The sequence below is a fragment of the Mirounga angustirostris genome, unplaced genomic scaffold (genome assembly GCF_029215605.1).
Source record: "Mirounga angustirostris isolate CCGP_5_RB_7025 unplaced genomic scaffold, mMirAng1.0.hap1 SCAF_16, whole genome shotgun sequence".
Lineage (NCBI taxonomy): Eukaryota > Metazoa > Chordata > Mammalia > Carnivora > Phocidae > Mirounga > Mirounga angustirostris.
In genome coordinates this window covers 30,135,640-30,160,093 of record NW_026991724.1, presented here as the reverse complement: position 1 = coordinate 30,160,093, position 24,454 = coordinate 30,135,640, and the positions used below count along the sequence as shown (strand labels likewise).

Sequence of the window (24,454 nt, the reverse complement as noted above, 5' to 3'; positions counted from 1 at the left end):
ACCTTCAGAGCTGAATACTTCTCATGACTTCCAATGATGATCTCTTGCTTGGATTACTACAACAGTCCCTTAATTGGTCTCCGTGATCTGTCCTTGGCCTCTTTCAGACTATTTTCACTACAGCAGCCAAAGGGACTCTTAAAATACATGTCAAATCATGGCACTTCCTGTCTCACAACCCTCCAGTAGCTTCTTGCTCAGAAAAGGAGCCAGTCCTTAGCATACTTTCAAGTTCCAGTACAGCTTCTTCGTCCCCTCCATGACTCAGTGGGTTTCAACTTCTCTGGCATTCTTACTATGTGAAGACTGCCATAGATACTCCCACTTTAGGGCCTTCACACTTGCTACTTCTTCCAAGAATGCTTTCTGTTCTAGATCTCTAAGTATCACCTGGCTTTCTCCCTCATCTTCAGGACTTTGCTCCAATGTCACTTCTCAGTAATGGCCTCCCAGCCAATCCATAAAATTGCAGTGGTCACCTCCGACCCCATACTTATTCTTTATCCCTGTTTTATTTTATTCCACAGCCCTTATCACTTTCTAACCTTTTTTTTAATTTGCTTTTTTTTCTTGACGGCTATGTTCTGCATTTGAAACATTGGACTGTAAGTTCCACTTGGAGAATTATTTTTGTCTGTTTTGTGTATTGCTGTATCTCCAGCATCTAGAACAGGGTCTGGCACATAGACACCCAATAAATATTTGCTGAATAAACTACTCAGGTGGCTAATTTTGATAGTAACTATTTATTTGCCATTGTATGTGTAAACTCATGGAAAAAATTAATAAACATTAAAACTGAAATTTCATTGTCCAGATTTTGTAATGGTCATTTCTTTCTGGATCTAAAATTGTTACTATAACTCTTAAAAAGTATAAAACATTTTATCAGAGAATACTTATTTGAATATAATTATAAATTATTGTGTTTGGCACAATTTTTTACATTATTCTTGAAAACACTACAATTTAATACAGTTTTAATGCTAAAATTCCTCATCTAAAGGGAGTGTATGCATGTATAAAAATTCCAGTGGAAAATGTTTTATAGCAGATGCCATTAGATGTATTTTTATGCTATTTGACAGGAATTGAAAATTGTGATGACATTCTAGCAAATTATTGTATTTGATAATAAATTTCTAGGGGCGTATCATTCGAGGAGCTTACAGATTCCAAGCCATCATCACCACTTTTGAAATGATTCTTGGTGGCTGTGGAGAGCTTAATGCAATTGAATGGCGATGTGTGATTATTGATGAAGCACATAGGTTAAAAAATAAAAATTGTAAACTTCTAGAAGGTCTGAAACTCATGAATCTGGTAAGTAACTTATCATTATTATGACTTAATGCCATTTCTTAGCTACATAGTGAAAGGTCAGATAGAGGCAGAGAGCTAATGCTAAACTCCTTTTTAGAGTGTGTATCCGATTTTTATCTGTGGTAATTGAGTTTTGTTGTGTTTTGTTTTCTTTTAATTACTGAGGAAAAAAATTCCACATACTCAGCATATGTTGTTTATAATTAATAAATGGGATTTTTAAAGATTTTATTTATTCATTTGCGAGAGAGACAGAGAGAGAACAAGCAGGGGGAGAGGCAGAGGGAGAGGGAGAAGCAGACTCCCTGCTGAGCAAGGAGCCCGATGCGGGACTCGATCCCAGGACCCTGGGATCATGACCTGAGCCGAAGGCAGACGCTTAACCATCTGAGCCACCCAGGCGCCCAATAAATGGGATTTTTAAAAGTGATCTTCTTACTAATGTGTTTGCTTATTTCAAATCAGTCTTTTGCATTTTTTAACATTTTCATTTAATTACAATCACAGAATTAGTACATGAGCACTTGAACAAATAACTCCAATATGCAGAACATTGAAGCGCCCCTTTTTACTCCCTTTCTATCAATGCCCACCCCTAGTTCCACTCCCCACTCCAATATTTACAGATTGGTGTGTATCTTTCTAGACTAAACGTTTACCGGTATACACATACATATGCAGATACACACATACATATAGAAATATTTAGCTTAGGAATTTAGAGATACTATTAAATTTTAAGTGCTAATTTGTACTATTATTAAAAATATTTATTTCCTATTACTATTATGTTTAATTTGTAATGCACGTCTAGTGTAGAAGCATATTCCAGTCAGCTCTTCATATTATAGCCTTAATGATTTGAGAATCATTCTTGTGTGAAAAGTCAAGTGATGGTTAGCCAAATTATAAAGAATGAGAACCATTTTGTATACAAATTACCATATCAAGAATTGTTACGTATAAAAGAAACAAATACCTTCTTTGTTCTTGAAAGGCCTGTTTCTTTGAGAAAATCCAAAATATGCTTAATTATTTGGAACTTTTCTTTTAAAAGCTTTCTTGAATAGGTAAAAATAGCATGCAAAGTGAGGTATTACAAGAATGATACAGAGTTTTTAAAAGGCGATTGAGAAAGTAAATTAATGAAGATTCATGAGTAGAGATGTACTTTGAGTTGACTCTTGAAAACTATGGTTAGAAAAATACTTGCTTTTGAAACACTGAACATTTAATAACCTATGTCAGGTTTCATATAACTTTAGTCTGTGGTGTTTGACATGAATTATTCTTGCTTTATGTAGGAACACAAGGTGCTTCTGACTGGCACACCTCTCCAAAATACAGTAGAAGAACTATTCAGTCTTCTTCACTTTTTGGAACCTCTAAGGTTTCCTTCTGAATCAACATTTATGCAAGAATTTGGGGATCTGAAAACAGAGGAACAGGTATCCTCATTGGTCTTTGTAAAGAAGTACATCAAACCTCTTACCACTGTGATTGTGTATGTGAGTTTGTAACTGCATGCGCATACATGTTATGTATCTTTTCATCATTTTCTTATGCAGGTGCAGAAACTTCAGGCAATTCTGAAGCCGATGATGTTGAGACGATTGAAAGAAGATGTGGAAAAAAAGCTGGCACCAAAGGAAGAAACCATCATTGAAGTGGAACTTACTAACATTCAGAAGAAATACTACCGGGCTATTTTGGAGAAAAACTTCTCATTTTTATCCAAAGGAGCAGGGCAGACTAATGTCCCTAACTTGGTCAATACCATGATGGAGCTCAGGAAGTGCTGTAATCATCCATATCTTATCAAAGGTAGCTAGAAAGGATTGCAAACAAATACTTATGTCTTTGAACAAATACTCATGAATTAAAAAAATAAAAAAACCCACTACGGCTGCAGTGGCTGTTACAAGGAAAGGCAATGATGCTCCACCTCCCCAGTCTGGTGCTCTGAGGGGGTACAAGTGTTTCAGAATCAGGGTGCCTCATGATCAATCACATGCCAAGTTACAGGAGCAGGACTTGCATTCAGTCGAATGGCGACTGGAATTCCTTCTCCAGTTGAATCCTCCTCCTGGGCAAAGGCAACAAAGTCTACCTTTGGGCCTCTGGATTTCCTTTTTTTTCCTCCTTGGTCTCTTTCCAGTCCAGGTCTCCGGGTAGTGTCTCAGCTTTTGGGCTGTAGTAATGTTACTTTTTAAGGTCTTGTTAGGTTCTTTGCTAGTGTTCTCTCTGTGTATCATTTCACTCATTCCTGAGAATATACTCCCATCTTTATCCAGGACATGTGGCTTCTTAGCCCTATAACTCACTCTCTTGCAATACTGTTATTCTTTAATGACCAAATGGGTGGAGAGAAGGTAGAGAGCCTTTAATGCTGATTAGACTCTCTGGAGGAAGTATGCATCACAAAGACCTATAACTTGACTTCCCTTTTAATTGTCCTTGTTTCCTTGTTTCGATGGCCAGCAGGATACCCATAGACACATCAAGATGAATTATGATCACCCTTCAGTGATGATCACTGTTGTATTGGTGTTTAAATAATAGATGTTTGTTTAAAAATATATGTTTACTCGTGTAGGTTAGAACCACATTTTCATTAATTCCTTCCCTAATAGCATTCATTAAACATTTATCAAACGTAAATTTGTATAAGGCATTATGCCAGAGGTCTGGAGAGACAAAAAGATGCTTTAAGACATTGTCCACATCCTCAATGGAATTACAGTCTGGTGTTGATGGGTGTTTAGCCACAAACATAAATAATTCTAATAAAAACAGTGTACCTGTCATCAGAAAATTTTAATGTGTTACAGAAGCACAGAGGAGCACTAATTCCAATTTTTTTAAAAAGAAAGCAACTGGGGTTTCCTGCGTCTGTGCATTGATGCTGTCTTCATAATGTTTCTTTGACAGGTGCTGAGGAGAAAATACTTGGAGAATTTAGAGATACATATAATCCAGCTGCTTCTGATTTTCATCTTCAAGCAATGATCCAGTCTGCTGGTAAATTGGTCCTTATTGATAAATTGCTTCCCAAAATGAAAGCCGGAGGTCATAAAGTGCTCATCTTCTCTCAGATGGTACGCTGCCTTGACATCCTGGAAGATTATCTCATTCATAAAAGGTAAGGCATATGATTCATCTACTGAATTATACTGTGAATTACACTAAATATATGCTATTAAGGATTTTGCATCACTGTACTGTAACCCATCTTTATGCACATCTTTCTCTTTATCTAGGTAAGAGCCCATTTACATTTGAGTAAAGATAGTTTAGGATTATGTGTCAGGTGTTCTAACCTTCGTATGTTGCAAACAGTAGGTGGAGCTAAGGAGACTGATTAAGAAAACTTTGTAAATTGACAAGTATTTGTTGACCTAGAAATGGGTTTATTAGTGTCCGTTTTACTTGATTTGTAAATCACGCAGTAATGACACTTTAAATGAACTTATAACCATCTTCAAAAATAAAAAAAGTGGTTCAGTACCTTTTTAGATCTTTCATTATTGTCATTAGAACCTGAACTTGCACTTTGACTCTTACCATATACCATTTGACACTTGTTCATGCTTTCAGTCTTTTCTCATTTGTTTAATGTGGGGTTTTGTTTTGGTGCATGACAATAAGATAGTCTTCAGTATTGTCTTAATTAGTATCTAGATAAATAGGATATTTATCGTAGGTTACTTTCTCAGAACATTAGTGGTCCAGATACCAACATATTACTCTAAAAGGGAATCTAAAGATGTAGCTGTAGATTTTGGTTCAGCAGATTTTGACCCTTATACATAAGTAAAGGTCTGTACTAATTTAGATTATCAGAAATTGTGCAGTTCATTTTTTTATTTATTTCTAGTTCTGTTTTTAGTGTCAGTGTTCTACTCTTTTAGTCTAATTCCAAAATGTGTATTATTCCCAACGCATATCATATAAGAAGGAAGATAAGATTGCAGTATTCCTAAAAATAGTTATTCTTACTTCTTATCTCCTGATACAAAGAACTTTGTAAGATAAAGATGAATTTCATGGAAAACCCCAAGTTTCTTTAATGTCACATTATTAGGAGTCACATCCCATTTCATAGGTACTGGAGACAACAGTGAGCTCCTTCTGAAACTCTAATAAATTATATGTGTAAAGAAGTGTCTTGAACCAGAAGAGGAGTGGTAAATATCCTGTGTATTCCTCTTCTAATTCCTGAATTTTTATATATTTTAATTTTATTAATGTCTATCAGTTTCTGAATTTTACATAAATGAGGAAAGATAAAAGAAGTTAAAAGTTAACTGCTTAACAGTAATGACTCTAAAGAATTGGCATTCTACAGCATGTTTTGGAATGATCTAGAAAACTGGATTTTTTTAAGTAAATTCTTAATGTTTCAAATATTGTTAATATCTTGAAAATTTGTTAAATGAGGTAAAAAGCCTTAATTACTGTTTTCAGATCCTTCAATAAGCACTTATTTAAAAAGTTGGAAAAAAAATTAGTGTTCTGGGGGCTTTTGGGTGGCTCAGTTGTTAAGCATCTGCCTTAGGCTCAGTCATGATCTAGGGTTCCTGGGATCAAGGCCCGCATCGGGCTCCCTGCTCAGCGGGAAGCCTGCTTCTCCCTCTCCCACTCCCCCTGCTTGTGTTTCCTCTCTTGCTGTCTCTCTCTCTGTCAAATAAATAAATAAAATCTTGAAAAAAAAATAGTATTCTAGTTTGCCCTTGATAGATTATACAGTTTACAATCAAGTATATCTTGAGAGGGGTGCCTGGGTGCTTTAGTCATTTAAGTGTCTGCCTTCAGCTCAGGTCATGATCCAGGGGTCCTGGGATTGAGCCCCATGTCATGCTTCCTGCTCAGTGGGGAGTCTGCTTCTCCCTCTCCTTCTGCCCCTCCCCTCCACTTGTGCTTTCTCTTGTTCTCGCTCTCTCTCACTCTTTCAAATAAATGAATAAAATCTTTTTAAAAAAAAAGTGTATCTTGAGAGATTAACATGATTGAGACGGAAATACTGGTAGGCTTCTTGAAGTTTTATGAAAGTCTTTGCTTTCATTATATAATCTCATTATATAATGAGATCAGCAAGGTAGTTTTTGCGTGTTTTTTTATTCCAACTTCTGAAAATGATATTCATTGTGATGGCATTTTACCTATACACCAGGAATGCAAAGATTTTGTATCTTTATATTACTTTGTATTTCCTCCCTACCACCAACACCAAGAATTATAAAACCACAGAAACTAGTTGGGATGATATTGCTTCTTAATTTTATAGTAAACATAATGTTGCAAGGAGACTGACTTTACATTTGATAGAGTGTGTCTTTATTTTCATTATATTCATCTAAATTTATGACATTTCATTTGATAGATATTTATATGAGCGAATCGATGGAAGAGTCAGAGGGAATCTTCGACAAGCTGCTATAGATCGATTTAGTAAACCTGATTCAGATCGATTTGTTTTCCTTCTGTGTACCCGAGCTGGTGGGTTGGGCATCAACCTAACTGCTGCTGATACATGTATAATTTTTGATTCTGATTGGAATCCTCAGAATGACCTGCAGGTAAATACATTGCTTGGCTGAAAGAATTAAATTTCTTTTGTCATTCCTAGAACTGTTTTTGATACTCCACCTCTTTCATTTTTATCTGAACAAACCAACAAGTATGTTTCCCTAAGAAATATCTCTGCCAAATAAAATAGATTAAATTATCTTAATTTTAATTTAATGACAATAAAATATACTTATTTAGATCATGTATCTTCTAAGTAGGTTTGTCTACTTGAGTACCATATTTGTTTGAAGTATATTATGTAAATTTGAGAAAGGCCTAAGCTTTAAGAATGACTTCTTTGTGGGGCACCTGGGTGGCTCAGTTGGTTAAGTGTCTGACTCTCGGTTTCGGCTCAGGTCCTAATCTCAGGATGGTGAGATCGAGCCCCACCTTGGGCTTCACACTCAGTATGGAATCCACTTGAGTTTCTTTCTTCCTCTGCCCTTCCCCTGCCCCACATGCTCCAACATGCACTCTCTCTCTCTCTCCCTCCCTTTCTCTCTCAAATAAATCTTTTTTTTTAAAAGAATAACTTCTTTATAATAAATAAAAATTTCAGAATCTTACTTTCTGAAAAATAAGCACTTATCCTAATTTCATCTCCTCAGTCATCATATAATATCGTCTGCATGGAATTATGACCTAATAGACTCTGCCTTTTTATGAAATACTGTAAAAATTTAAGATATATATCTAAGTTAAGACAGTACTTGGACCTCATAGAAACAGGAATATTAATATTAGTAGAGTGATGAAATAGCATCAAAGTTTGCAGAAGATAAGCATCTAGGAAAGATATGAGAACGTAAAGATCAAGAGAAATTCTTCTTTTATTGTTCATGGTAGTCTTTATTGTATTGCAATTAATATTAGTACTTTAAGTAGTTATAATACCAAATATCGTAAATTGTTTTTGAGATATACCTGACTTAATAAAAAAAAATAAGGTTTTAACCTTTCATTTGTGTAACTATATGTAATGTAGTTCAAAATGTCAAAGATCCAAAATTAATAGATTAAACCAGGGACAAACTCTTTCTGTAAAAGGCCATTTAGTAAATATTTTAAGCTTTTGTGGATTACATAAGGTCTCTGCCACATGTGCTTTGTTGTGTTTATGGTCCCTTAAAAGTATAAAGACCATTCATAGTTGGCAGGCCAGATTTGGTCCACAGGGTGTAGTTTACCAATCTCTAGGATAAACCCAAATTATATTTGCCTTTTGGATGCATATTTATACTTACACTGCCTGCAGCACATTTGATGTTCTAAAAGTTAATCTAAAATAAAATCACATGATAGAACCTGAGGAGGAACTGGAAAAACTGTATCAGATTCCCCAACTTCTTCTTCTCACTTGTTTTTTCCTACTTACTGCTAATGTAGATCTAGTCTTCATAGACTAATGAAAAATTTGGCCTCTTATACTAAGAGCAAGGTTGTTCATGCACAATTCTGAGTTTTAAAGAGCACAAAGGGTATATATGATAGAGTAAAAATGTCAGCAAGGAGTATAGCATCAATGCCACCTGTAAATTTTAAAGCCACAATTTATAATTTAGTCTTCTGAAGATAATGGGAAGGTGATTAACAATTTGGGAGAAAGACCACTGATTCCTTGGAACCTTTAGAGTCTAAATTTAAAACATAAATTTTAAGTTTTGCAGAACCCCAAGGTAAAATATAAAGTTCTTGGTGGCTTGGGCGCTTGGTGGCTCAGTCGGTCAAGTGTCCCATTCTTGATTTCAGCTCAGGTCGTGGTCTCAGGGTTGTGGGATCGAGCCTCAGGCTCCACGATGGGCGTGCAACCTGCTTAAGATTTTCTCTGTCCCTCTTCTTCTGCCCCTCCCTCCTTTCCCTGTCTCTCTCTCTCTCTCTCCCCCTCTCCCCCTCTCTGAAAAAAATAATAATAATAATAACAAAGTTCTTATGTAATTTCTGAGGTCTCTACTTCCAATATGTATGCATATTAACTAACTAGTTCTTTCTTTGTGTAAGTAAAATTATGTCTCCAGAGATACTCACCTTAAGTTTTTATCCCCCTCCAAATTACCCAGCTTAACTAAAATGTATTGAAAAGTTTGTTAATAATGTAGTAGAAAAAACTTGAGAAATTCAGGGTTATGTTTTAAGTTTAAAGGTTGAGTTGCCAGCAGCTAAAAATAATCTGTTCATAGAGTTTACATTCCTGTCTAAAGTTATCTTGATGATACCCTCTTTAAAAAACATTAATTCTTCATGGATTCATATTCTCTGAAATGTAAGCTTAAATTTTAACTTACTGCTGATTGTGAAGTCATTTCTCATTTTAGTAAGCACTACCTTAATTTCCAGAAAAAGGTTAGAGCTAATTCAATAGCAAGAGTTTCTAAAAATTCTTTCATACTTTTATATTCCATTGAGATAGTCTGTTGTTAAATGCTTTTTGTGTAATCCCTTTTGTGCTACTTTGTAAAAAAAATTGAATCTGTAACTTTATTTTTTATAGGCCCAAGCTCGTTGCCACAGAATCGGTCAGAATAAAGCAGTTAAAGTCTACCGACTAGTAACTCGTAACTCATATGAGAGAGAGATGTTTGACCGAGCCAGTCTGAAGCTGGGTCTAGATAAGGCTGTGTTACAGAGCATGAGCGGAAGAGAAAGTAATGTTGGTGGTGTATGTATATTTTCTTTTCACTTTGAAGTGTTTGTGTTCTTACTTGCATTTAATTTTAACTTCAGGTAGTATATCATTTAATTTTGATCCATACTGAACACTAAATAGATACTTTCACATAAGGAGGCATTTCAGAATAGACCTATATTTAGTTAATGCTTGTGAATTCTAAGACCGTTTTCAAGGCCGAACTTATTTGCTCTGCCTTTAGGATGTTTGTATCATGGCATAGCAAAACAGAATTTGTGAATTTTTCTGCATTATTTCTGTAAACAGCTTTTCAAAGTGTGTGTGTCAGACTACTGGCATTGGCTTTGTTTTGTTTTATGTGATATTTTTTGGCATTTTTTCCACTCAAGATCATTGTCTTATATCTTATGCTTGCAACAGCTATAGAATCCTAGTACTAAGAAGAACCTTGAGAGGTTACCTGCCCCATAGGCTTTGTCGTAACTGAAGCTATTAGAGGCACATGGCAAATTTTACTTTAAAGATAATAAGAAAGAAGTCAACAACTTCAGTGTATTCTTTCAGAGAATTCTCTCTTGTATATATATCATAAACCCCAAATGCAGTTTAAACCTGACTCCGTGACTTTGAAAATTTTTAGGGATGCTTTCTCATTTTAGGAACTTCAAAATAATACTGTTACCAAAATTATTTTCTCTTTAGATTCAACAGCTTTCCAAAAAAGAAATAGAAGATCTGCTTCGAAGAGGTGCATATGGTGCCATTATGGAGGAAGAAGATGAAGGCTCTAAATTCTGTGAGGAGGATATAGATCAAATCTTACTACGTCGGACAAAAACGATTACAATTGAGTCAGAAGGACGTGGGTCAACGTTTGCCAAGGTAACAGTGAATGATATTTTATAAATATACTAGTAATGTTTATGACTAAAAAAATTTCCCTCTCTTAGTCTATTAATTATTTGCAGAATATCTACTTAATGTTTAAATAAAGCGAATTAGCTTTAAAAAGCAGAAGGTAATATATTCTTTTCCTTCATTTTTTTTTTTTCTGACCTCTGATATCAAATTTCACATGTACTCTTCTGATCCTAGTGAAATGGAGTAAGTGTAATAACTGGAAATAGTTCTATGCATTAATCAGAGTAGAACATTTAAAATGTTTAGAAATTAAAGAACATATATGCTGAAGCCTGAGTAAGATGTGAGTAATAATGTAGGAAGTTAAATCATCTTACATTAACTGACTATAATTTAAAGTACTTAAAGAAGAGAAAGGATTTCTAATAAATACTTAAATCTAATTTAGGGAGGGTAAAACGAAATTTGTGTTTTGGGAAAGGAAGTATTAATAACTCTACCTTATTTTGGGAAAACATTTCAAAAGTTTACTAATTGCCTTTATATTCACCTCCCCCCTCTTTTTTAACAAAGAGATATGGGGTAAACCTGTATCTTGTATTCATTTGAAGAGTTTCTTTTCTTTTTTTTTTTTAAAGATTTTATTTATTTATTTATTTATTTGACAGAGAGAGAGAGAGACAGCGAAAGAGGGTACACAAGCGGGGGGGTGGGAGAGGGAGAAGCAGGCTTTCTGCGGAGCAGGGAGCCCGATGCAGGGCTCGATCCCAGGACCCTGGGATCATGACCTGAGCTGAAGGCAGACGTTGAACGACTGAGCCACCCAGGCACCCCATCACTTGAAGAGTTTCTTACTGCAATATTCTGTGTCACCTGCACTGCTTCATACAGGTTTTCTCTCTTCCTCTTCACCTCCTTTCTGTATCCCCCTCTCCACTTCCACTCCAGAAGTCTTTCTTTTATCTTCATGGAGAACTCTGTGTTAGAGCAGGTAGTATAGACAATACACCCAAAGTAGTATCCATCTTCCAGTGAAAATTTTTCTCTTGCATTCCTTCAGCAAACTAATGAAATCATGTGTCAGGTACTTTGCTATATGCTGGGGATACTAGAATGAGAGGATTCTAGTTGCTGAAAAAAAGTAAAGAAGAAAATGATTAATTTTGCATAAAATAGAAGAACCAGAGAATCAGGAAAGCCTTTGCAGAGAAAATCACGTCTGAGCTGAGTCTTGAAGGAAGCGTGTATTTCATTGTGTTACAAGGAGAGTCACAGAAATGAGTCATGTGGGGCGCCTGGGTGGCTCAGTTGGTTAAGTGACTGCCTTCGGCTCAGGTCATGATCCTGGAGTCCCGGGATCGAGTCCCACGTCGGGCTCCCTGCTCGGCAGGGAGTCTGCTTCTCTGTCTGACCCTCCTCCCTCTCATGCTCTCTCTCTATCATTCTCTCTCTCTCAATAAATAAATAAAAATCTTAAAAAAAAAAAAAGAAAGAAAGAAATGAGTCATGGGTTCCTAAACTACAAGGAAGATTTCAAGGAATATGGCACAGGCATGTATAGATGCACAGGATGAATTAAATGGAGATGAAAATGAAAGGATTAGGGACCCAAATTGTGAAGGGCTTGAAAAAATTCCATTTTGAGGAATTTGAACTTGATCCTGAGGCAGTTAAAAAGCTTTTAAATCCCTTCAAGCAGAAAATGGACATAATGAATGCAGTTTAGGAGTTTAACTCTAGCAACAGTGTAGAGAATGAGTTTGAAAGGAGAAAAACTGGAGGCAGGGATACCAGGTAAGAGGCTTATATCAGATATGATGGGTGAACTGGGATAGTGGAGCACCACTTGAATCAACAGCAGTTGATGACCAGTTAGAAATGTATGGAAGGGGGAGTCAAAAAGGACTTGAAGATTTCTGGCTCAAATACCTAGGAGGGTCATGGAATCCTTAAGTAAGATAGAGAATGCAAGAGAAGGAAGTTTATGTGGAGAAAACAAAATACTGGGGGCTTTTGTATTTGTGGCACTTACAGGGAATCCAAGTAGGAGGTGCGCAGGAGAGTTGCCTAGGATACAGATACAGATTTGAGAGTTCACAGAGAATAAATCAGAAGAAAGTAGTATTGTGGAAACAAAAGGAATACTGCAGAAGTATAAGGCTGAAAACTACAACTGGTCACGATTGGACTCTTAACTTCTTTCATGAGAAATCTTGCTTTCTTGGGATTCCTTGGCTCTACCCAGGTTGTCAACACACTGTGTACAGATAGTACAGAAATCACCTTTGTTGGTTATGCTGCGCCTAGAGATACTCTCCTTAAAGATTTTTTCTATTTTAATTAATGTAGACATGTGTAAAGTGTTTAATGACCACAGGTGACTCCAAAGCTTCCTCATTTACAGTGTCAGTGAGAATCATTATGGAAAGCCAGAATACCAGAGTTTGAATTCTGACTCATAAGCTGAGTGACCTTGGACAATTAACCCTTAAGATTCTTGTCTTTAAAGAGGAGAGCGTCATAATCTTGCTTGGCCTTTTCTACTTTACAATAAAGTGCTATATAAGTATTATTTTATTCAAGTATACTCTAATCATAACCAGCTGTGCTGTTAAGAATATGAAATACTTAAGCATTTAAATTTCTATTTGAAAAACCCTCAGACCACGGAGTAACTTGTCTTTGAAAAGAGGGCTGACTGAAGAGGTACTTCAGTCGATGAAGAGGTCCAGAGAGTTGGCCTGCAGTTGTCTTGGAATTTGTTCATTTCCACAGTTGCGAGCGAATGCCACTATATAGTGGACATTTGGTATATTAGAATATGGCACCACCATACAGTGGCACCGAACATGCAAAGCTGATAGTATTTTATACTGTGCCTGGAATTTCCAAAGACTTCCTCTAGGCTTAATTGTTGTAAGTGGTTTGGATAAATGAAGTTAATTCCAATTTGTTTCTTTGCATTATCAAATAGTTTTTTATAAAAAGCCATATATATGGAGCAGAGTAATAATAAGACTATCTATTTAGACTTAGTACATATCCATCAAGTACAACTCATTATTGGTAGCTTCATTTATAAGTGGTTCTATCACCTAAACCTTGTTTTGAGATATTTTCATAAGGGCAATCAGGTGCATCCTGGAAAGAGAAAATTTTCTTGTCTGACTTCTTTATTTTCTGGTAGAGAACAAGACTTTGAATTGCTTAATTCACAAAAACAAAGCAGTCTGTGTATCAGGCTTAAGTGGATTTCTTATTTGTAAGGGCCCTTCCACAACACCCACTATCTTCTGCTACGTTCTGATGTAGGAAGATGGACTTCTGTATTTAAAAAGTCTTCCCTTGTAAATAATAAAAGGATATAATGATTGAGGGAAAACATTTAAAGAAAAATACTTTTAGAGGAATTGGGATATTAAGATTTAACATTTGGAAGTAATCAATATACCTGTACTTGATGACATCTTCTACAACAGGCATTTTATTTCTATAGGCATTAATTCATTACGGTCCTTGAGAATTTTGGAAGTCATCTTGAAAATAGGTTATATGTCACTTAACAATAGCATCTAGAATTATTTAGAATTTTTTTTTTAAGATTTTATTTATTTATTTGACAGATAGATAGAGAGCACAAGTAGGCAGAGAGGCAGGCAGAGGGAGAGGGAGAAGCAGACTCTCCACTGAGCAGGGAGCCCGATGCAGGGCTCGATCCCAGGACCCTGGGATCATGACCTGAGCCGAAGGCAGCCACTTAACCGACTGAGCCACCCAGGCACCCCAATATTTTTTATTTTATTTGAAAAATAAATTTATCATTTTTCTTATAATGAATATAACAAGAGCTATTGAATTGTGAAGTATAGTTTCTTCCAGGTAAATTATTTTAATTATCAGCAGTTATCTGGTAGCAGAATAAAAGCAATTATCTACTGCAACATAGAATTTTTTTAAGGTTAGCAACCATAAGCTAGACTTCAAAAATCTATTGTTTTCCTTTAATGGCTTTTCATATTAAATGCTCATGTAAAGCAGATGCTCATTTGCCAGATCTGTTAAATCTCAAGAAGCATGTATCAATGAAACTATATATGAAATGAAACTATAATATAAAATAAAACCCTGTGAACTTCAGTGAACTTTTCGGTGTTTTGATTTGAAAGTATGGATGTCATATGTCTTCATTTATGAGAAATTCATTTCTGAATTAACAAATAGAAGTCCCCTGATGGTTTAGGAATTAACTTGAGTAAAGTTAAATGTCTGTTCCTTATACTCAGTCATAACACTTTGATTGTCATCAAGTACTTTTATGCCAATGATGATGGCTACTACTTTTCATTTTATTAAGCTAGTTAGCCTAAGTTGGATATAAGTTTTTATAATCAGTGGTTTATCATTAAGAGGTGTCTCATTGTATTATTTCCTGTTGCCACTGTAGCAAATCACCACAACACAAATTATTCTCTTATAGTTCTGGATGTCAGAAGTCCAAAATGAGACTTACGGTGCTAAAACTCAAGGTGTCAGAAGGGCTGGTTTCTTCTGGAGGCTCCAGGGGAGAATCTGTCTGTTATCTCTTCCAGCTTTTTCAAGTGCCTGCATTTCGTGGCTTGTGACCAAATTATTCCAGTCTCTGCTTCTGTTGTCACATAGCCTTTTACCTCCTTTCCTCTTAGAAGAACAGTTGTGATTATATTTAGGCCTCACCTGTATAATACAGGCTAATCTCCCCATTTTAAAAATTATTAACTTTATCACATCTGCCAAGTCCCTTTTGCCATAAGCATTCACAAGGATCCAGGAATTAGGAACTAAATATCTTTGGGAACTATTACTCACCCTACCACACTCATCAGTTCAACAAATTAAAAATTACTATTTAAAAAAAATTCCTATTTTTAGTAGTTTCACAATATTAAAGCTATAGTTTAGAGCAAGCAAAAAAAAAAAAAAGGAAATTTAAATTCATTTCATTAAAACATTTATTTCCACACTTCTGTTTCATAAAAATGCCAGCAAAATGCACATTTTTAACATTTATAGTATTTCAACACTTGCTATACACAAGCTCCTTGCTGAGCAGGGAGACTACTTCTGCCTTCTGCTCTCTCTGTCTCTCTGTCTCTCTCTCTGACAAATAAAATATTTTAAATTAAAATATAATAATAAAAATAAAATTATCAGGGCACCTGAGTGATGCAGTCAGTTGAGCATCCCACTCTTGATTTCAGCTCAGGTCATAATCTCGATCAGTAATTCCTTCATATCATCAATTTCCCAGTGTTCAAACTTTCAGACTGCTTGAATGTCATAAATGGCTTGTTTGCTTATAGCCGTTCTATTATCTCTTTAATGTGTAATTTTCTGCATTTTAAAATTCCATCAAGATGGGTTTTTTAATGAAGATTTTAATCATTTGATTATATCCCAGATAATTAGGCATTATCTTAAAGCCATTTACCAATTATATTCTCTTTTGAAAATTATGTGACTATATTCTTCCCTTTAATTCTTTAAGTGTTACCATGCATTTTTCAGGCTCTTTTCTTTTTTAAAGCACCATGTATCTTCACTGCTTATTTCATTTTTATAAAGCACTTTGATGACTTTCTTTCAAGTGGCATTTATATTTTCAGGAACTAAAGTTGCAAATAATGGTTATTTGTAAGTTCCAGTGTTGAGCTATGATATCTAAAGTTTGCTCCAACAAAAGACTGTATAATTTCTACAATATTTAAGAAAGTAAATCAGTTACATTTTCTTTTGTTCCTCTATAATCCTTAAATTTTTACAATGACTATGCAGTATTTTTGTTGTAAGGAAAAATATTTTTAATGTAAAGACAGAGAGTGACTTTTTTCTCATATCCTGTATTACATTTTCCTTAGGAGGCATATCTTTCTAAAAATGTGATAGAAATAAAGTAGTATACCAGAAAATGAACTGTATAGGGCAAGCAGGTTTGAAATTCTTGTTCTAACCTAATTTCTTAATTAGGTGAGCCTTTTGCCTTGAGCAGATGCTGTGCTCCGTCTCAGGCGATCCCATTTGGAACATCCTTTGAATGTATGTGTGTATGCTGAATTCAGATTTTATCCCCAGTAAATGTAAAGAGATAATGTTGTAAATATACTGTGATAGATTTTCCTCTAAGCTTCATAACATTTTAAGAAACTGCCATTATGTATTTCAGGCAAGTTTTGTGGCATCTGGGAATCGGACAGATATTTCCTTAGATGATCCCAACTTCTGGCAAAAGTGGGCTAAGAAGGCAGAAATAGATATAGATGCCATCAGTGGAAGAGTAAGTATTTCTTTCCCTTTAAAAAAAAGTTACGTGGGGCGCCTGGGTGGCTCAGTTGGTTAAGCGACTGCCTTCGGCTCAGGTCATGATCCTGGAGTCCCGGGATCGAGTCCCGCATCGGGCTCCCTGCTCGGCAGGGAGTCTGCTTCTCCCTCTGACCCTCCCCCCTCTCATGTTCTCTGTCTCTCATTCTCTCTCAAATAAATGAATAAAATCTTTAAAAAAAATAAAATAAAATAAAATAAAAATAAATAAAAAGTTACGTGTTAGGATACTTTGGTAATATTATTGTAATATTTTAAGGTATTCAACTGTACTTACTGAAATAAATTTATCTGCATAAATAAATTGATGTGGGGTATTAGAATGAGCACCTATTGAGCCAGACAGTGCTTCAATTTAATATCTCTGATATCTGCCGTGATAGGTGGTAATACAGGGAAAGTTTAAGTGTGGATATTTATATTCTTAAAATTATAATGTTTTTCAATTTTTAAAATGTCTTCAAATCAGCAGTTACTTTGATTTTGCTCTTTAACTTTGTTTTCTTAGAGTCTGTCCCCATTAATGATGATCCAGTCAGATATAAAAGGAGAGAAAAAAGCAGTCAAGAAAGTGGCATTTTTATTTTTATTTTTTTTTAAGATTTTATTTATTTATTTGACAGAGACACAGCAAGAGAGGGAACACAAGCAGGGGCAGAGGGAGAGGGAGAAGCAGGCTTCCCGCGGAGCAGGGAGCCCGATGCGGGGCTCGATCCCAGCCAGGATCCTGGGACCATGACCCGAGCCGAAGACAGATATTTAAGGACTGAGTCACCCAGGCGCCCCAAGAAAGTGGCATTTTTAAACTGTTTCTTTTATAACTTCCCTGAGAATTAAGAAAGAGCCAAAAAGCTAAAGTATAGTTTGTAGAACTGATAATAACATAACTGTTTACTTCCTAAGACACCTGTCTAATTATTGTACAGGAATCAATGTTTGTGGAACTTATCCATTATCAAGATAATGGCTAAATGATAAAAAGAATTTTATATTAAGCATTGATGCATGGGATCTATTTTAACAGCTTTTAAAATGTAAAACTTTACAGTGAGAAATAACACCACTGCCATACATAATCATTACTATTTAATACGTTTCAGAAATAAGTAATTCTATATGAAACAAATAAGTAAATTTGAAAAGATATTTATAAAACATCATTTATGGCATATTTATATGTCTAAAAAAGCAATGGAATCTTGAAGCCATTATTAAAAGTAATAAATGAGTTTAATGAATTAACTGGATGAAAGATAAATATGCCATGAGCCTTCTTAAATATCAGTACTAACAGAAGTACAGTTAATATAATGGAAGAAAACATCTATTCACAGTAGAAAAAAAAGATACAGAACATTTAGGGGTGTACCTACTGACACATGTGTATGATTTCAATAAAGTGAATTATCAAATTTAATTGGAAGATTTCTCAGTTGGAAATTGAAAACTACATATTTTAAGCATTTTAAGAATTTTTAAACATAGAAATGCAACCCAAATCAAAATGTTAACAATTTTTTCATATAACCAGATAATATCTAAAGTTCCCCTGGAAAAATGAATTGTCAGGAAAATTAAATGCACTTTTAGGAACCTGTCTTACAGCAATAGTCATAAATGTACAGTGATAATATAGTACAGTGATGCTCATTGCCACATTTTTTTGTTTTAGAAAAAAACTTGAAGCTAAATCGCTTATGACAGAGGATTAATACGTCCATTCCTGTTTAATGCAAAAGTAAATATAATCATGTATATCCCTATGTACTACTGACCCATAAAGACCTCCAAAACAGTTAAATTTAAAAGGAGAGGGGGGTGGGGCGCCTGGGTGGCCTAGTTGGTTAAGCGTCTGCCTTCGGCTCAGGTCATGATCCCAGGGTCCTGGGATCCAGCCCCACATGGGGCTTCCTGCTCAGCAGGAAGCCTGCTTCTCCCTCTCCCACTCCCCCTGCTTGTGTTCCCTCTCCTGCTGTGTCTCTCTCAAATAAATAAATAAAATCTTTAAAAAAAAAATAAAAAAGGAGAGGGGGATACAGAACAATGCTTATAGTATATTTGTTTATGATTTTTCAAAAGGATATACTGGGGATCTACAGACACTCCTATGCATTTATGCACACTATAAGTCAAGCACCTTTCTCACAATCGGGCTCATGTGCACAAGACAAATCTACCACTGCTTTGATAGAGCTTACGAATTCTGGTGGTGAGACAGAAGTAAACACATACATAAGATGATTTCAGAGAGTGAAGAAGATAGAATAGTCAATGGTAGAGAATGCTGGCAGGTGTGGAGACAGCATGAAATCAGGTGGTCAGGGGAGGTCACTGAGGGGACAGTTGTGCTGAGATTGAATGACCAGAAAGAGCCAACAATGTAAAGACATGAGGAAAATCTTTCAAGGTACAGGGGCTGGCAGTGAGCCATTGATGGAAATAAGCTCCGTGTATTCCAGAAATAGAAGTGACATTGTGGCAGAATGTAGGCAGTTAGTGAGGAGGTGACAGGCAAGGTCAGAGACCATAGGTATGGGTCATATCATAGGGCCTTAAAGATTACCCTGAAGAGTTAAGCAATTTATAAATAAACTTATGTAAGCACGTATTCATTTAATGCTTGTTTAATTACATTTTTTATTTATATTTCACCAAAAAATTTAAAGTTTTTCTGAAAATGAAGTACAGAGAAGACAAACTAGTGTTGTTTACTACATGTTAAACCATATTAAAATATTAAATTAAATTAAAACAGCATGATACTGAGTAAAAGATATAAAGAACAAAGAATAAAATAACAGAAAAAGATCAAATTAAGTTTTAATAAAGAAATAGTATTAGAGAAAAAGGAATTATTTAATAATCATGATTAGGACTTTGAGTTAGCACTGGGGGAACATTATAATGATATACTCTATACCAGGTAAACTCCAGTTAGTGATAAATTTTTAAAAAAATTTTTGCAAGTAAGGTACTTAGGCGGCTCAGTCAGTTAAGCATCTGCCTTCAGCTCAGGTCATGATCCCAGAGTCCTGGGATCGAGCCCGGCACCGGGCTCCCTGCTCAGCAGAGAGCCTGCTTCCTCCTCTCCCTCTGCTGCTCCCCCTGCTTGTGCTCTCTCACTCTCGCTCTGTCAAATAAATAAATAAAATCTTAAATAAATAAATAAATAAATAAAATTTTTTGAAAGCATGAAAAAAATAGAAAAACTAGCTTTCTATTTTATCAAATACTTTGTGGGAAAACATTCTAAATTAAAAAGAAATCACAAAGGAAATGATTGGCATACCCAAATATATAAGACTAAGAAGTATATAATGGACAATAGAAAGGCAGTGAGACTGGTGAGACTTATAACAAAAGTGTACATGAAAGTTAATATCTTAATTATATGAAAGTTAATATAAGGTGATCAGAAACACATCAAAATCAAGGGCACCTAGGTAGCTCAGTCAGTTGAGCCCAATTCTTGATTTCAGCTCAGGCCATGATCTCAGGGTCCTGGGATCAAGTCCAGCATTGGGCTCTGCACTCAGCAGGGAGTCTGCTTGAGATTCTCTCTCTCCCTCTGCCCCTCTTCCTGCTTGCTCACTTTCTCTCAAATAAATAAATCTTTTAAAAATAGGGAAAAAATGGAAACACATCAAAATCTCAAAAGATTATGGGCAAAAGATGTTTGAAAATTTTCTCAAAAAATACAGTTAGGGTATTTTTTTGTTTTTAAAGAAGCTGGGGCAGGGCAAAGGGACAACTCTTTCATACTGAAGAAGGCCGATTAACAAATACAGAAGGAGTAAGAGATAGAAAAATCCTACCATTGACCTACCACAGCCATAACTGTAGCAGACAAGATCCATTGATGAGTTCTAAAATTAGTGGATGAGATTGAAGGAGAAGCAGACTTTTTACATATTCTCAAAGTATATCTTTCTAACTTAGAAACTTTTCATTGAAGGTAAAAAGCATATCAACTTAAAAGTTGTTTTGAATGAATTAAACTGAATGAATATGGTAAGGTTTTATACACTTATTACCTTGCTTTTTGTATATTAATATAACTCTTTTGGAAAAGACTAAAACATGTTTCTGGATCTATAAAATATTTATATCCCTGGGGCGCCTGGGTGGTCCAGTCGGTTGAGCGTCTGCCTTCGGCTCGGGTCATGATCCCAGGGTCCTGGGATCAAGCCCCGCATCGGGCTCCCTGCTCAGTGGGGAGTCTGCTTCTCCCTGTGACTCTTCCCCTACCCCTGTTTGTGCACTTGCATGCTCTCTCTCTCTCTCTCTCTCTCTCTCAATCAAATAAATTTTTTAAAAAATACTTCTATCCTTGACCAGTATTTTCAGTCCTGGATATTTCCCCTTTTTGGGATTTATCTTTGGGATAAACTTAGATTACAAAGATTTATTTGAGCATTATTTATTTTAAAACTTGAAAACAATCTAAACTACAAATTAAAGAAAATTAAAATGCATAAATGTAGTTTAATAATATATTTTATGGTTATTATAGAATCATAACACAATAACTCATATTAATAATAAAGCCAGATACCAAATTCTTTTCATCCTATGACTGTAAAGTCACAATATTATATGTGTATGATAATGAGGATTTTAAAGGAATATAAAAATTTTTAAGTTGATTTGGTAGGTTGATGAAATTGTTAGTAATTTCTGGGCACCTGGGTGGCTCAGTCATTAGGCGTCTGCTTTCAGCTCAGGTCATGGTCCCGGGGTCCTGGGATCGAGTCCCGCATCGGGCTCCCTGCTTGGCGGGAAGCCTGCTTCTCCCTCTCCCACTCGCCGTGCTTGTGTTCCTCTCTTGCTGTGTCTCTCTCTGTCAAATAAATAAAATGTTAAAAAAAAAAAAAAAAGAAATTGTTAGTAATTTCTGTTTTCTGGCTTTTTATAATTACTCTATTCTCTGTATCATTTGAAAGGTGAAAATGTAAAGGCACTGTTGTAAGCAAAATAGTAAAATGACCTTCAAGTAATAGCTGTTAAATTTTACAGAACAGCTTGGTTATTGACACTCCAAGAATTAGGAAGCAAACAAGACCCTTTAGTGCCACAAAAGATGAATTGGCTGAATTATCTGAAGCCGAAAGTGAAGGAGATGAAAAACCCAAACTCCGGAGACCCTGTGACCGTTCTAATGGCTATGGAAGAACTGAATGCTTTAGAGTAGAGAAAAATCTTCTAGTTTATGGGTAAAATACTGCTTTTAATGTTTCTTGTTAGTAGTCTGCTATATAAAGTTACAAAAAACATATACCAAATTCTGTATTTTTTTTATCTTGTCAGAATCAATAAAATCTGTGTAAAGTTCCCTAAATTTATTGTTTAACATATATTTATTAGCAGAATGATGGAATATCCTTAATTTGTAAATTATAAATGTATCACTGAAGTCAAATTCCTTGTTGTTCTGAGATTTGCATATTTAGTAATATAAAATGGATAATCTTGTTATCCATTATTGAATAAGATACACTTGAAATCACTCTACCATGGCTCTGCATTTTACTTGCGGGGATTGCAGGGGGACTTTATTAGGTAATTCCTATTAATGACAACATGTGTTTTTTTTGCAGTTTTCAAGCCTTTTGTCCATGAGTTCTGTTTTTCTCTAGAACTTGACTCAATATTAATGTAAATATACCTTTTTAACCAGATGGGGCCGATGGAGAGAGATTCTGTCTCACGGCCGTTTTAAGAGACAGCTGAATGAGCATGATATAGAAATAATTTGCCGAGCCCTCTTAGCATATTGCCTTGTTCACTACCGAGGAGATGAGAAAATTAAAGGCTTCATATGGGATCTCATTACTCCAACTGAAGATGGGCAGACACGAGAACTACAGAATCATCTGGGTAAGAAGATTCTTGCTTCTTTTTAAATTTATTTTTAGTTATATAGGTAGCACCTACCATAGTACCCTATATAAAGAACGCTTAAACTTCACTCTCCATTCAAGTTCCAACTTAGAAAATACCAACTTCTCTGTTTGGGTTTTACACACAGCTTTACATGTAGTTGGGTTGTTAATCAAACATATATCAGTTTGCAGGTGGTTATCTCAGCAGTCTTCCCATTTGTAATCATGTAGATCTATCTCATTTTTAAAACTCCTTTTTAGTAGTTCATAGTGCGGATATTGTTTGTTTAGCATCTGCTTTAATGATGGGAGCTTAGGACATTTCCAGTTTTTAGACAATTGACAAACAAGTTTCAGTGAAGATCCTTCTGCATTTTTCCTTCTGCATGTGACTAAATCTTTCACTAAGATACATACCACAAAATGAACTGTTGAGGTATAGCATTCATACATCCTTAGTACCTAAAATGTTATCTGTGGATTAAGAGTATCAGCATCTCCTGGGAGCTTCTTAGAAATACAGAATCTTAGGCATCAGACTTACTGAGTCAGAATCTACATTTTAACAAGTTCCTTTGCAATTAGTATATAAAAGTTGGGAAACATTGATATACATTTTAAGTTTTCATCAGTACTTTAATTTGCCACCAGATATGGCTATACCAATTTACAGTTCTGTCAGAGATATACATATAAGTACTTTTTTCTCTACATCCTTTCTAATAAAATGTTCTTTTCTGCATAAAGTAATTCTTACATAGCATAAAGTAATTGAATTTTCTGTAAAGATAAAAAAAAGATTACTATACCTTGAAATCTATGTCACAGTTTTGTTCTGTTTAATCAACAAATACCTGCTACAGTGCCTTCTATGTCCTTCTTGTGCAAGGTACTGAAAAGAGAAGAAACAAGATCCCTGAGTTTAGGAACTTTCCATTCCAGCCAGGTAGACAGACATAATAAGAAAGTAGATAAATAATTACAGAATGTGATAAGTATTGTGAAATAAGTAAGTGCTGAGATGGAGAAGAACAGAAAGCACCTATTTTGGATTAGGGTGGTCACCGGAGTCTGTCGTAATAGGGGACAATGAAATTAGTACTGTGAAGAGTGGAATTCTGGTAAAGATGGAAGACTGACACAAATACATCCCTCTTCCTTGAAACTGCACTTACATGTCGATAAAGAGAAAGAAAAAAAATAAGGCATTATGCTTGATCAGTTCTACAGGCGGAAGTCCTAGTTTCTTCATCAAACAAAAGGGGGTGGATAGAGAGGCTATGTATAAACCAGTGGGGTTCTCAACCAGACATGATTTTGCGCCCAGTCCTGCCACCATTCAGGGTTGTCGCTGCTTTGAGCGTGTTACTAGCATTTAGTAGGTAGAGGCCAAAAGGGCACAGACAGCTCCCCACAATGAAGAACAGTGCGGCTCAAAATACCAATAGTGCTGAGATTGAGAACCCTGCTATAACCTACAAGTTTTGAGAGTCCTCAGCCAGTTGCAGTGTGGGGGCCTGATTTGGATCCTGACCAAAACAGACAACCCAGGATTTTTTTTTATTATCTTTATTAAATAATAGTAAATTTGAATATCAAGTATTAGGGAAGTATTAGTGCATTTCTTAGGGCCAATAATGGTATTTTTTAAAAGGAGACCATGTACTATCACTAAGAGATACTCAGATATTTATTAATGAAATGAGTAATGTCTTAGATTTACTTCAAAATAATATGGAAGGTTGGGGAGTGAACAGGGTATGAATGAAACAAAAAATTGCCATGAGCTGGTAATATTAAAGTTGGATGATGGGACACAGTGATCCATCATATTATT

At 35.4% G+C, this 24,454-nt stretch overlaps 1 protein-coding gene across 16 annotated transcripts in view; it reads left to right on the top strand.

The window, feature by feature from the left end:
- CHD9 (chromodomain helicase DNA binding protein 9) overlaps positions 1–24,454 on the top strand; it is a 222,601-nt gene that overhangs the window by 153,773 nt on the left and 44,374 nt on the right. For all 16 annotated transcript variants that reach the window (XM_045891120.3, XM_045891118.3, XM_064580402.1 and 13 more), the window contains 10 exons: positions 1,147–1,323; positions 2,628–2,771; positions 2,892–3,147; positions 4,255–4,465; positions 6,707–6,902; positions 9,383–9,550; positions 10,223–10,402; positions 16,581–16,691; positions 21,752–21,948; positions 22,413–22,612. In XM_045891120.3, coding sequence (XP_045747076.1) covers positions 1,147–1,323; positions 2,628–2,771; positions 2,892–3,147; positions 4,255–4,465; positions 6,707–6,902; positions 9,383–9,550; positions 10,223–10,402; positions 16,581–16,691; positions 21,752–21,948; positions 22,413–22,612 — 1,840 coding nt within the window. The remainder of the gene's footprint in view (positions 1–1,146; positions 1,324–2,627; positions 2,772–2,891; positions 3,148–4,254; positions 4,466–6,706; positions 6,903–9,382; positions 9,551–10,222; positions 10,403–16,580; positions 16,692–21,751; positions 21,949–22,412; positions 22,613–24,454) is intronic.